At 41.6% G+C, this 15013-nt stretch overlaps 1 protein-coding gene across 1 annotated transcript; it reads left to right on the plus strand.

Annotated features, from left to right (window-relative positions):
* Nucleotides 1–465: 465 nt before the first annotated feature.
* Nucleotides 466–8372, plus strand: LOC117716178 (uncharacterized). Its single transcript, XM_034513121.2, has 3 exons — nt 466–939; nt 1509–1560; nt 8003–8372. The coding sequence occupies exons 1-3, from the start codon at nt 658–660 to the stop codon at nt 8020–8022; spliced, it is 354 nt and encodes a 117-aa protein (XP_034369012.1). The 5' UTR covers nt 466–657; the 3' UTR covers nt 8023–8372.
* The last annotated feature ends 6641 nt before the right edge of the window (nt 8373–15013 follow it).

Raw genomic sequence — 15013 nt, forward strand, 5'->3', positions numbered from 1 at the left:
CCGGAGCGGACGCGGAGCACCGAGGAGCGCGGGCTCACCTCCCGCCCCCACGCAGCCCTGCTCAGCCCCCGCGGACGCGTTCGCCGGCGGCCCGGGCTCAAGCTGAGGATGGAGCGCGGCCGGGCAGGGCTGGGCTCGGGGGCGTCGCCGCCAGGGGCCGCCCCCTCTGACCGGCTCCCGCCGCCGTCGCCTCAGGGGCTCAAAGCGCCGGCTCCCTCAGCCTGAGGGGCGCGCCCGGCTCGGCTTCAGTCCGCCTGGCGTCGGCTTGCTTCTGCTCTACGCGCAGGCCGGCCCGCTAACTCTCAGGCCGCCGCTCCGGCCGCTGCTCGGGCCCCGGCTCCCGCTCCTCTGAGAAACCCACAAGCCCGGCAGCCGCGGCGCTGGCGGCGGCGGCAGGCGGCATCCCAGGGTGATAGGCCGAAGCAATCGAGAGCCGAGCGCGCGGCCGCGTGTGCAATCCAGTAACCAAGCGGAGGAGGAACCGCCGCCGAAGACAGCAAAAATCGGGCACCGAAATACTCATCGGGCCAGGCCCGCCTACTTTCCTAAGACTGTCCTGCTCGGACCGCCTCTCGGTGCGGAATCCTCGAGCTGCTGCTGGAAGCTGAGACAGTGTGGGGAGGCGGAGAGAAAAGGGGGTGCGGGAAATTTAAAAAGATGGGAAAGGCGCTTCCCTTTTTTCTTAGCCCCTTTCCTGTTGATTTCTGGACGAGTGCTTCTTTCTTGGAAGAAGAGCATGAAGACGCTGCTTTATCTAACAGTTACCGTGGAGGAAACGCCATCGTTCTTCCAGAAGGGAGATCTGGCCCTGGGTCCTGGATTCTGAGATCAGTGCGAGATCCCGGCTTTGCGCCCTGTCTGCCCTGGAGCTGGATTTATCATCAGTTTAGAATAGCATGGCTACGATGTGTGGTGTGGATGGATGGACGAGCCCCGCAAGTACTTGAAATGCCCCAAAGCCCCAGCATTAACTAAACAAGCTTCTCTTTTTTGCCTTTGATCTTTGTGCAATCTGTTGGCTTCTCTTTTCCTCTAACAATGTCACTTGTGTTTTATTTTTGGTCTATGTGTAAACTGACTTCCTCCTTAATGTTGGCTTCATTTTGTGCCCACCCAAAGTGGGATTCACCGATCCAGATTTCAGAGATAGCAGGCAAAATAATAAAATAATAATCATAATTTTGGATAGAATTTTATCAATTTAAATTGTATTGACAAACCATAGATTTTTCAACAATTTATGAACATGGCTACTTCAAACCAAGCAGGAGTTTTTCATAATTAGATGATGCTAAAAAAAATCTTTTGGGGCCCTCATTTCTCTCACTTTGAATTTCTATAAGAGGTCAATCTAATTTTCTAGGTTTTGGGCATTCTCATGTGTTTTGTACTTTGTAGGAGTTAGAACATGCATTTTATAATTTTCTCCCAAATTTTACACAGAGTAATAGCATTTTAAAACAAGAAGTGACCTTAAAGAACAGCTCACCCTTCCTCTTGTTTAACAGGTGCAAACAAGACAGTCCAGGTTACCTGGCAAAGCAGCCACCAGTGCAACAGGTACATCTTACAAGCTCTCAACGATACTGATTTCTTCAACTTTGCTCCTTCAAGAACTCTGTGATTAGATTTGTTAATCTGTTGCTTGGCAGTGTAGTGGAGTAACCCTTACCAGTATATAGACGCCCACTTGCTTGCCATCTGACTGCATAGTCAGCTGTCCAGTTTTAGTAAAGGAAAGGTATAGAAGCTAGAAGTTACGGGACTCAGCCCTAAGCACATCTAGTGTTTCCTTTCTCCTTCCTTCCTTCCCTCCTTCCTTCCTTTGGTTTAGTTTCAAGACAGGGTTCCTCTGTGTACCAGCCCTGGCTATCCTGGAACATGCTTTGTAGACCAGGCTGGCTCCGAACTCAAAGAATTCGCCTGCCTCTGCCTCTGCCTCTGCCTCCGCCTCCCAAGTGCTGGGATTAAAGGTGTCTGCCACCATACCCAGCTCATCTCCAATTTGTAAAGGTCTTTGAAGGGACATTGCTCTTTTGCAGTAGAGGAGGGAAGGAGAGAGAAAAAACTTAATCTTCATTTGTATTGAATTATTGTTGATGCCTCAAAGAGTAAGTGAATATGGACATCAGTCATACAAATCCAGATTTCTACTCACAGATATGGATGTATTTACCCAAGCTATTATCCCCCAAAGCAGCATTAGGAGTGGTGTATAAAATGAAGGGACAAAAAGTTTCCTAAGATTGCTCTCGGTATCATCATATATCTTAAGGGAAAGGCTCATCAGACTCCCTCTAATCCTGCTTCCTTCTAACCTCTGTTTCCATCCAGACCACGAAAACGCGGTCACCGCTTCACTTTGGCATCCTGAGCTCATACTAGCTGCACATCATCATCCAGTTACCTAAATAACATACCTCTGGGATGTATCTAATGTCTCTAGCTTTAAAGGAAAATACTTTCACAACATGGAGAATAAATAACTCTGTAACAGAAACAGAATTTTAAAAATAGTCTTTAGCCAATGGAAAAATAATGAAGCACAGAGTACTATTAAACAGTCTTTCTGAAGATAACATAATTAAATCTAGCCTTCTACCCGAAAGGATGGCATCTGCCTATAATCCCTACTGGGAGGTAGAAGCAGGAGAATCAGGAGTCCAGGTCACCCTTAGGTACATAGAGATTTGGAGACCAGCCTGGCTACTTGAGTCTCTGAATAAATACAAACAAGAAACTATTAGTAACCTAATTGGGGGAAGGGGAAGGTGGGGGTGAAACAGGGTTTCTCCATATAGTTTTGGCTATCCTGGAACTGACTCCATAGACCATATTGGCCTCAGACTCACAGACATCCACCTGCCTCTGCATCCAGAGTACTAGGATTAATGGCATGTGCCACACCTGCCCAGCTTACTTTATTAATAAATCTGCATTCTTAAGGATTTTTGGGTTTGCAGCAGGTAGAGTTGTTTTAATATTTGTGAGAAAAGGGTTGTTTTTCTGTATTGATTATCATTAAGAAAAATAATATACAAAAACAAAAGGTTGTAAACCAGTTTGTGTTGCTCAAGCTTGTTCATGCCACCTGCATTTGTACCTGTGGTATCTCTGCAGTATGATCCCAGAGCTTAAAGGAAAAACAGATTTCTGTATGATAAAAATCTTAGTTTGCAGACAATGAAAGAGCTGGAGATTCATTTCCTTACCTGTGGTCTCCCACCTGTTTCCCCCTCTGCTTTGGAACTTGAAAGATGTTCAACGTGTGCACAGTGATTGGTACTCCTGGCCCCCAAAATCAATCAAACCCAACAACTGGGACAAGTGGGAACTGAAATTAAGAACCTATGAAAAGCCGGGCGGTGGTGGCGCACGCCTTTAATACCAGCCCTTGGGAGGCAGAGACAGGCGGATTTCTGAGTTCGAGGCCAGCCTGGTCTACAGAGTGAGTTCCAGGACAGCCAGGACTACACAGAGAAACCCTGTCTCAAAAAACCAAAAAAAAAAAAAAAAGGAACCTATGGAAAGATGTGAGGGCTGAAGGGAGGAGTTACCTAGTTGATGGTCTAAAAATCAAAATCTAGGAACAAGCTGAGATTTCTAAAAGACAAAGAGGTCACTGCTTGTGAGTCTGCATCACTAATCTTAAATTGAGATGAAGGTTTGAGTCTTGGCTGTCACAACTTAAAGGTGTGTATTTGATTGTCTTTCCCCTTCCCTTTATCAGAAACTGCACACACTTCAGGCCGTTCCACCCATTTCTTTATAGCCTATGTAGGTGCCCTTCCCCTTTCTCTAGCAGATAATCCCATAAACAGGGAGTCAGGAAGTCAGCTTGTCAGCTTGTCAGCTTGTCAGCTTGTCAGCTTGTCAGCTTGTCAGCTTGTCAGCTGTGCACATCAACACTTCTTTCCTGCACTCCCTTTCTTCTTGAGTATAGGGGCCTAGCACTTTTCCTGATTTCAATATACAATATGGGTGATACGGGGAAGTTTTCAGACTTCCCCTAGATCTCCAATCTCCTGATAATCCAAGCACCTCTGAGACTATAGTATCATCTGAATAATGCTGAGTTTAGGATACCTATCTCCAATGTCTGCAGTGCTGAGGTCCAATCAGGAATTTATAAATGTTGAATACATCATCCACCAAGATGGCATTTCCTAGATTTCAGACTCAATGCTTCACAAACCTCTTCGTGTTCCCTGTTTCCCTCACCCAAACAGCTTCCCCATCTCTAATTTATTGTAAAAGAGCTAGTAGATCCTACTTCAGACTCACAGAAATCCAGTCATGTATACCCTCCCATGGCAGACCTGATTTGCTGTCCTCTTTCCCCTGAGGACTTTCTGCTTCCAGTTTTATCTTACCTTTCTTATAGGTGATTTATCATAAAGCATAGTTCAGACCAGTTCACATCTAAAACCAACTTTTATTATAAAGTCCCTTGGGGCCTACAAAAGAAAAGAGAAATGCAGAGCCATTCCATGTTTAAAAGGACCATTCAAATATGATCCCAGCCCCCAACCCCTTGACCATATACATAGCTCACTCCCAAAAATACCTAGCTCTTTGTTTACTCCTAACTGCAGAGAAGCAACCCCTTCAAATGTCAATGACCTAATCAAGCCCTTCCTTATTCTCCAAGCTGTCAGTGACACCCCAGCTTCCCGTATCATTTGTTCCTGTTTCACTTCTGGGATCAACACAATAAATACTGTGGTACACTCCTTAATGCCCACAATTAGGTTATAAACATTTCATTTCATCCTTCCAATGATACCAGAAAACAGGAAGCAAGGAAGTAGATTGTGGAAAAATGAAAACCTTGTTTTGTTCTTAGACATGTGGGACTGCAAAAGATATTTAAAATGAGTTTAATCAGTCTAGTCATTCAGTTCATTTTCTGTCCTGCCCCTCCTCAGTTGAAACTAAGCATACCTTGCTAAGTATAAGAGTTATACTATAGTCCCAGCTACCAAGGAGTCTAAGACTGGAGGATCACCTAAGTTGGAGACTAGCCTGAGAAATATTGAGATCCTATCTCGAAAATGAATTGGAATGAACACACCTAGACCCTGAAGAATGACTTGACTTGCCCAAGGTCATATAGAGACCTAGGAAGAAGTCAAATTTGAATCATCTGAGTCTCAAACTCACCAGTCAAAGGCTTGCTTCCCACCTTTTCCTGGCCCTTTCTAAATAGTTACTTTCCTCATTTATAAAGGTTTTCTCTGTAAAACAATTTTACTCTTTTGCATATTATTTAAGCTTAGAGCATTCATGTCACATTCCTGGCTAAAATATAATTTTAGCAAAATTATACTTTTTTTTTTTTTTAACCAAAGGACCAAACAGAGACATCAGAGAAACATCTGGTCTGATTCATCAGGGCAACGGCAACATTTCTATTTATACATGAGCACAGCCCTATCTTTGTAGCTCTCAGCTGTTGCTCATTGCTCAGTATGTCCCCTTTTCAACCTTGTCTGTCCCTCATCAAGATAGCATCCTGCATCCTGGCTTGTAAGCAGAACCTAATGTAATAAAAGAAACATGCATTCCATACTTCCTAAAAGGGTTCTCAGTTTTAAAGGAACTGTTATTTCTCTACTTTCTTAATCCCTTTGTTCTAGAGAATGAGACGGCCAGTCTCAAGTGCTTAGGTAGCTGCCACTCTCCCTTGCATTCTTGGTAGAAGATGTATGAAAACCAAAGCTGAAGTATAAGTTACGTTTGGAAGCAGCTCGGGGAAAGAAAGTAAATGTGAGTAAGGAAGCTGGGGCCTCACAGCAACATTTGATAATGATTAAAACACAGAGACTCCATGATCTTAGGTAGGAATCAGGACAAAGGGGAAGGAAGGAAGGAAGGGAGGGGGTGGAGAGGAGGAAGGAAGGAAGACCGCCAGAGAACCCTTTTGTCCCAGTGCCCTAAGAGAAAGCCACTGCTTGTAGCAGCCGCTGACACTGTTGTTTAGAAAAGCCATGGTACATGCCAGAGACAAACAGCTCTCCACCAGTGACTTCTTCTTGGCAGAAACGCCTTCAAAATTATGACCTCACCTCAGCATTCAACTTTAGGAATTCAAAAGGAATAAAAACAGAGGGAAGCACAATGGCCTCTGACATCAGGGTCTAATTAAAATCTCTTAAGATCTTAAGCACTGGAAATAATAAGGTGCCCAGCTCCACCCTGTGTAATTTAAAAATAAATGGCAAAGTGTCAGAAAAACAACAAAGTTAGGATTCCCTCTCTGCAGAGATGACAACTACAGAATCTGCTCCAGAGACAGCAAATATAAAACTTAAATTGTTGTGCGTTGGTTTGGTTTGGTTTTTAATGCTCCTTATACATGTCTGTTGAATGATACAACTCTGCTTGGAACACAGAGTGACAACATCTATTAACTTACACAATGTCATGTCATGCTTAGCAAATTAGTTTCTACGTTGTTCTAGTAACTACAGACACCAAGATACTTCACTCTGATGAAACAAAATGACAACTTCTTTAGCTTTGTAGTTCTGATGAGTTTTCAGGGAGAAAAAAAAAAAAAAAAAAAACAACAACAAAGAAAAATAAAGAAATTTAAACAGTCTGGGCTGGAGAGATGGTTCAGTGGTTAAGCACACTGACTGTTCTTCCAGAGGTCCTGAGTTCAATTCCCAGCAACCACATGGTGGCTCACAACCATCTGTAATGGAATCTGATGCCCTCTTCTGGTGTATATGAAGAGAGCAACTGTGTACTGACATACATTAAATAAATAAATAAATTGCCGGGCAGTGGTGGCGCACACCTTTAATCCCAGCGCTTGGGAGGCAGAGGCAGGTGGATTTCTGAGTTTGAGGCCAGCCTGGTCTACAGAGTGAGTCCAGGACAGCCAGGACTACACAGAGAAACCCTGTCTCGAAAAAAACAAACAAACAAACAAACAAATAAATCTTTAAGAAGAAGAAGGAGAAGAAGAAAGTAAAAAGAAAATTTAAAAGTCAGACCCCAGTGACACTGAAGGAGAGATTTTTTTTTTTTGAAACATAATTCCATTGTCTTTTTGGTACCCTTGAGAACAATATCATAATAACTAGCCAATATATGTAGCTTATAATGACCTATTTTCCCTTTGTCTCTTGTAGAAGAGTGTCAATATATCAGTTATAAGTCAAAAAAGTTTTTGGTGGTGGTGGTCATTTGGTCTTTCGATCGAAAAAAGACACCTCCTACAGCACAAGACTGGAGGTTAGAAGCAAGTTGTCAGAAAATGACTTTGGAATTTGACTCTCCTGAGATGTTATAGCCAGACAGTGTAGTCTAAAAAGCAACAGATGACTGAAGCAGAATGGAGTAGATCACGGGGGGGGAGGGGGGGGGACACAGATAATACCAAGCAAATGTACTGACACCAACTCCAACGATGCTGCTGCTGTTGGTTCAAGCTCAACATCCCACCAGTCCTTTGGCTCTCACTGATATTTACCATCCTGTTTTCCCCAGTGAATATACCTCATGTATGCCTCTGTCTTCTAGACTTACTCAATTCTTATCTTCAACAAATATCTCTACCTCCTACTTCTAGAGTAAAAATTAAAGTCACCAAGCAAGATCTCCTTTAGTCTCCCATACCTCTCCCATCTTTTGTCTCCTTTTTTACCCACAGAGGTTGGATCCTCCTACTTCTCTCAAGATTTAAACAAGTATTGTCTCTTCCCTTGTGCTTTCAATAATGGGGCTCCTTCTTTGAATCTATGTGTCCATTTCTTCCATCTTACCAAAAAGCTTCATACCAGTGCAGTCCATAGATACTCAAAACTGTACTTGAAATGCACCCAAAACACAAGCTGGATGGATGGATGGATGGATGGATGGATGGATGGATGGATGATATGTAATAAACCAAATAAAGCCAAAAGCTATCTGGGGGATGTAGGTGGTAGGTACATGGGTATCCACAGTATAATTCGTTTAACTTTTCTTTCTGTTAAAATTGTCATTATAGCTCTCCAAGATCAGGCCTAGGTCAATCACTGACAGGGCTAAAAGCACCAAGAAGGTCTGGATCATTGTGGTGCCTCTCTCCAAAAAGTAGTGACAGAATTTGAAATCAACCAGCACATCAGGATCCTCTGTGGCAAGACTGAGATAATAATGTAGGCCACTGTCATCTGGCACTGTGGTTCCTTCACAACAACAATGGCTGGTGGGTCCTGGATTTACAACACCACTTCCGCTGTCACAGTCAAAGCAGCCATCAGGAGACCGAAGGAAATGAAAGACCAGTAGAAGTGCTACTGTGTGAGCAGCCCTGACCTGCAATAAACGAGTTCATTACTATGACAAAATTATAATAAAAAGTGTTGGTTCAGTAACTCTGCTGGCCTGGTGTCTTCCTGAAGCTACTATCAATCCCACTTTTTTTCTTTTTCCTCTAAACTTCAAAGACCAGATGGTATTTATTGGCTCTACTACCTCCTTTCTTTCTGGTATCTCTCTTTAATTTTTATTATTTTATTTATTTATTTTTTTTACACTCCAAATTTTATTCCCCTCCTAGTCCACTTTCTGACTGTTCCCATCCCATACTTCCTCCCTACCCTTCTTCTTCAAATATTTTAAAAAGAAATAAGGTGTTAAAGTTGAAATCCCCTTAATACTCCAGCCAACCCCTTTTGCTTCTAGCGACCAAGGTATCATTGCTGTTCTAATGTTGGTATTCATTTCTTCCACACACGTATGAAACATACCCTGGTAGTTACCTTTTGTGTGTAGTATTATATTCTCAAGGGTTATGTTATTACTTGTGGGCCTAGTCTGATTATTTTGACTGATACATATATATAAAATCAGAAGAATTCACCATTTACTTATGTAGTCTACTACTGAGTTTCCACTTTCTATCACAAACAGTATCATTAAACCACTTCTCATTATTCATAGATTGACATTACCATATGTCTCAAGTGAGTTGACAAATTGTAGTTTCATATATCAAATGCCACAAAATACTGGTGGGTTTCTCTCCAATGTAGCTGTCTCAAGTTACAGGAGCTGAGTTTCTTCTTCACACCATGTCAATATTTAGCAATATTTTGTTTTTGTTTTGTTTTTCAATTTTTTGAGATTCTCAAGAATATATGGCTGGAGAGATGGCTCAGCAATAAGGAGCACTGTCTGCTCCTCCAGAGGTCCTAAGTTCATTTCCCAACAATGACATGGTAGCTCACAACCATCTGTAATGGAATCTGATGTAATGGAATCATGTGGTGTCCATAAAGACAGAGTACTCACACATAAATAAGTCTTAAAAATAATATACATGAAAAGCAATTCAACTTAAAAAATATATATTGTTCTTTTGATGTGCTCTTGTCTATTCAATACTTACTTGTATTTTGAATACCTAGCAGCATTCTTTGCTGATTGTTTTTCAATTGCAATTTTGTGATTTCTGTGATTTATTTTTTAAAAATCTCCTATATACTGACTGTGGCCTAATCTCTTGAGTTTTTAAATTATTATTACCAGATAATGGTACAAAATAATATACTTCATTATATTTTCACAAATATATGTAAATATTCTTGTCTCCCTCTACTTTTTACTGCTATTCCTTTCTTCTCCCAAATAGTCCCCTTTCGTCTTTCATGTCTCTCTCTCTCTTCCTCTCTCTCACCATAGATAGATAGATAGATATCCATATATGTATGTATATATATGTATATGGTGGTCTCCAGTTCTATCAATTTTTTTTCAAACCAATTTTGTTCTATTTTGACTAAATATTCTTTGTGTGTGTGTGTGTGTATGTGTGTGTGTGTGTGTGTGTGTATCTGTGTGTCTATGTTCTTCAACATTTTTGCTAGATTTGTTTCTTGCAAATTATTGTTTTTGTTATAACTAGATGATGTTATTGTATTTCCAAATTAGTTACTGCAATTGTACTGAAACTGGTGAATTTTGATTATTGATTTTGGGTCTATCAACATTTAAAAACTCTTATAAGCATGCAATAGTAAAGGATTGTCTCAAATATACTATATAGAGAAAATTTTATTATCTGCATATAATGTTAACTTTTGTTCCTTAGTTTCAATGTCTGTACATTTTGTTTCTTGTCTTACTGCATTGGTCAGAAAGTCCAGAGCCATGTTGAAGAATTATGTCTATATCTTGTTCCTGGCTTTGAGCAGAGAATATTTCTTATTTTGCAGTATCTGCTCCTAGGCTTTTAAGTATATTCAGAAGGTCCACTATATTTCTAGATTTTTCTTTCTCTTTTTTTTTCTTTTTTTTTTTTGGTTTTTCGAGACAGGGTTTCTATGAGTAGTCCTGGCTGTCCTGGAACTCACTTTGTAGACCAGGCTGGCCTCGAACTCAGAAATCCTCCTGCCTCTGCCTCCCAAGTGTTGGGATTAAAGGCGTGCGCCACCACCGCCCAGCTATTTCTAGATTTCTAAGAAACATTTAAAATAAAAAAAATGAGTGTTAAATATTACTGGGTCCCCCCCCCCCATATTTGTTGAGATAATCATTTAATTTTCTCCCTCAATTTAATGTCAGTGAGTGACATTAATAGATTTCAAAAATAAATGTCATTCAGTCCTGGAATTTAAACCCTCCTTAATAATATTGTATTTTCAGTGAGTACTTTCTTTAGTTTTAATGTCTCTATATTTATACGTGTCAATAATTTTCCCTTCAGGCACTGCCCTTATTTTGTTTGAATATTCTTTCTAGCAGTCAAGGGAGTTGCCTTCAGCTGTCAAATGATATTTAACTAGATACATTTTAAGTCTTTCAGCTCTATGTTACCACACCCTGCATTACATTTAGCATAATTGATCACCTCCTTAAAATTTATTCTTGAAGCTTGTGCAGGCTAGTCTTATGTCGACTTGGCCAACAAACTAGAGTTTACCTGAAAGGAGGGAAACTCGATTGAGGAAATGCCTCCATAAGATCCAGCTGTAAGGCATTTTTTAAATTAGTGATTGATGGGGGAAGGCTTGCTCAGCCTATTGTGGGTGGTGCCATCCTGGGCTAGTAGTCCTGAGTTCTATAAGAAAGCAGGCTGAACAAAGGCAGGGGAAGCAAGCTAGTAAGCAGCACCTCTCCATGGCTTCTGCATCAGCTCCTGCCTCCAGGTTCCTGCTCTGTTTGAGTTTCTGTCCTGACTTCCTTCAATGATAAGCAGGGCTGTGGAAATGTAAGCCAAATAGACCTTTCCTCCCCAGCTTGCTTTTTGGTCATAATGTTTCACAACAGTAGAAACCTTAATGAAGACAAAGTTAGATAGTAGTGCTACCTATAGCCAAGGTAGAGAGGGTTGATGCCAGAAGGTTTGCTTGAGGCCAGGAATCTTGAAGTAAGCCTGGACAAAAGAGGATCTCTCTCTCTCTCTCTCTCTCTCTCTCTCTCTCTCTCTCTCTCTCTCTCTCTCTCTTCTTTATTTTAATGACACCATACTCTCAGCATTCTTTCATATATCTCTAAATTCTTTATGTTCTTACCTTCACCTTGGAATTCTCCTTGACTATTTTTCTCACCTCACAGATGTTTCCCACATGATCTGAGGTGCTCTTGGTGTTTCAATATTACCTGTATGAAGATGAATTCCAGTGCTATGCTTTTAGTCTGCATCTCTCCTCTCCATTCCAGATTTTTCAGTCTTGTTCGGGCTCATCTAAAGGTGGTTTGAAACTTGACAATTTAGAATGGAAATCATCATTCTCTCCACCGAACACACAACTTCCTCGTGTTAACATGATCTTAACCTATAATCCTGTTACTCCTTCTTGTTATCCAGGAAGGAACCCTTTGATAGTCTCCTCCATCTCAGTCTGTTGCCAATGACAAAGCTGTCCCTGTCTCTGCTCTTCACAATCCATGCCTCAGTTAAGGCTTCCTTCAGCTTTCACCTGGACTAGAACTATGAGCTAACAAAGCTGCTCTGGTTTTCTTCGTGCAATATGGATACAACTATAAGCTGCTAGGAAGTATTCTTTAGACAACAAAGTAACATTTAAACCTCTGATCTTGCCATGCTCCTTTATGACCTAAACCCCTTCCCCAGCTGCGTGTTGCAGACAAGATGGTAGATGCCTTTAATATTAGATTAATATTAGATTTAATATTAGATGTGCCATCATCTAACCTAGACATCTTCTCTGCTCTCATTTACAGCTTAAGCTTGTCTCTAACAACTCAAGCTTGCTGGTGCCCCCTAGATAGTCTGGTTTTTTCTTTCCACTCATTTGCATAGAAATCTGTCCTTTCTAGGTATGTCTCCCCTTTTGTTTCCTCCTGCTGCCTCCAACCCCATTCTAGCTTGCCTCCCTCTCTCTGCTTAACTCTTCACGTCCTTTAAGGTCTGACTCACCTGTCAGTTTATTAAAAAACTGACCCGCTTCTGAGGACTTCGCTAAGTGCTTCTCTTTAATGATCTCATAAAAGCCAAGATTATTTTTATAGTTTGCACTTACTGTATTCCGCTATAATTGTCTGTTTGTATGTCCCCACTGAACTATAACTCAGCAAAAGGAGAAATTGTGTTTATTTATGCTTAAATTTCTAGAACCTAGGTCCTGAAGAGATAATTCAGTGGGTAAAGGAGCTTGCTGCTAAGTCTTTATGATCCAAGTTCCATCCCTGGGGACCCACCTGGTGGAGGAGACTCCTGCAAGATGTCCTTTGACCACCACATACATGCTATGGTATGCACATATACCCACATACACAAACACAAAATAAAGTGTAATTTTTAAGATGCCAAAACAGTGACCTATTAATATGAGTTGTATATTATTAACTTTGTATGACCAAGAAAACATATAGAAGGAGAGGTTTAATTGGCTTATGGTTCCAGGATGATAAGAGACCATGAAAAGAAAATGATGGTAGCAAGTAGCAGGTATGGTGGCTGGAGCAAAGAAGCAGAGAGGACACATCTTTAACCTCAAGCATGTAGCAGAGAGAAAGAACTGGGAATAGCATGCGGCTATGAAAGCTCAAAGCCCCACCCCCAAGAACATCTTCCTCCAGCAAGGCCATACTTCTTAAGCCTACCCAAGCAGTGCCACTAACTGGGGTCAAATATTCAAACATCTGAGCCTGTGGAGACCATGAATATTCAAACCACCATAGGTAGCAAAGTCTAGGGCTAGACTACAGAATCATATTGAAAAATGGAAAGCAAGGTACAGTGTGGATAGGAGAGAGTCAATTCATGTTGTTATACCAAAGTAGTATTGACTGGCTAACTTATATATAACAGAAATTGTTCACAAGTCTGGAGGCGCTAAGTCCTGAAGGGGGGTGTCAGCCTGTTTCAGTTCTGGTCAAGCTAGGACTCTGCTTCTGGTTACAGATGAAGCTGTGGTACTGTAGCCCCACATGGCAGGAGGGCTTCTTGAGTCCTTTTATAGGGGCACTAATGCCATTTATGAGGGCTTCTCTTTCATGACCGATTACCTCCCCCTTATACACAGGGGATTCGATTTCAATGTCTAGATAATAATATAGTCTATTGCACATGCCACCCTCATGCAGTTTTCATTACTGTTCTGTTAAAGAGTGATTGAGAGCACCAGCAGACTCACACTGAGAGGATTCACTGTAAAGTTAACGCGAATGTATCTAGAAAACTCATTGCAGGCCTCCAAGGAAAGCCAATGCTCTCCCTCAAACTCCAGGCAATGCTTCCGAGCTGCCCATGCTTATGGCAGCCTCGGGATTCTCGTTCTGCCTCTGCTGAGTTCCCATTCCTCGCTTGGTGTCTTGCAGCTGTTCCTTTATCTTCTTTTGGCACTGACCCAAGGTTGAGTTACAGCCCCTCCTTGATTTCCCACCCCAAATGCAGGAGAGGCAGCTGTGTGTGGTAGACACTTCCTGGAAATTCAAAGATAGTGTTTGCCATTCAGCAATGGTTGGGGCTCTGTGGCAAATATGCAGGGCTCTTCAGCATCCAATTTAAAACTGAAAGCATGATTTCCTTGTTCTATTTCCACCAAGCTGAGTGAAAGCCTCCTGGCATTTTGCTCAGCCTTCTCTCCCACACTTCCTGGCCTGTCTTCCCAGATTGTCCAATCACGTCTTAGATAAAATGATTTTGTGATCTATATTGCTTCTTTCCTTGATACTGATCATTTCAATCCACATGATTATTTCTTCTCAACTAAATTTGTTTTATGAGAAAGTTGTATATAAAAGAACACCTTTCATTGTGATGACCAATCCCTGGACCAGATGGACAGTCACTCCAGTGTTCAGATGTTCAGATTGAAACGATCTAAGTAGTAAGTTAGATACAATTATATCCAAGTGAAGTCTCAAAATGTTCCCAAGTTATTACCTTTAGATAGCATTCCTTTTAGTTTATATACATGTGTGTGGTCGTTGTGAATGGAATGTCTCTAGACAACAGCATATTCTAATGGTTTGGAAATGTCTAGGCTCCTCAATGGAGTTCCTCTTTTAAAAGCCTGAGTTCATTGTCTCTGGCAAATATTTGTCAAGAGCTGACTTTGAGTCAGGTGCCACGTTAATCCCTGGAAGCTAAATGAAGAAGAAAAGTGCTAGGCTCTTGCTCTTGTGGAGGATATTCTAGCAGGGGACACCGTCGATAAGAGCAAAATAGAGCATTACACACTGTAGTGAACTCTATGAAGCAGCTCAACACAATGAGTTGAGAGGGAGCAAGCAAATTAACAAATTGCGATAGAGGTTATGTTCTACAGGCATCTCGGGAGACCATCTCTGAACCCTGAGCTATTACGAAAAGTTACACTTAAAGAGAACCCAGGACTGAGAAGCAAAGTACTCCAACATTTAAAGGCCAGACAGAAATACAAGCCTTAAAAAGGCCTGAGGTGAAGCAGCCAGTGAGGCAGGCAAAAACCAAGAAACTGTGATACCTCAAAACCCAGGAAAGTGTGGCTCAACAATTAAGTGAGGGCCAGGAATCTGTGTCCACTGTATATCACCTGCTCAGTGTGAGAGTTTCCTCAGTCTC

The sequence above is a fragment of the Arvicanthis niloticus genome, chromosome 10, assembly GCF_011762505.2.
Source record: "Arvicanthis niloticus isolate mArvNil1 chromosome 10, mArvNil1.pat.X, whole genome shotgun sequence".
NCBI classification, from domain to species: Eukaryota; Metazoa; Chordata; class Mammalia; order Rodentia; family Muridae; genus Arvicanthis; species Arvicanthis niloticus.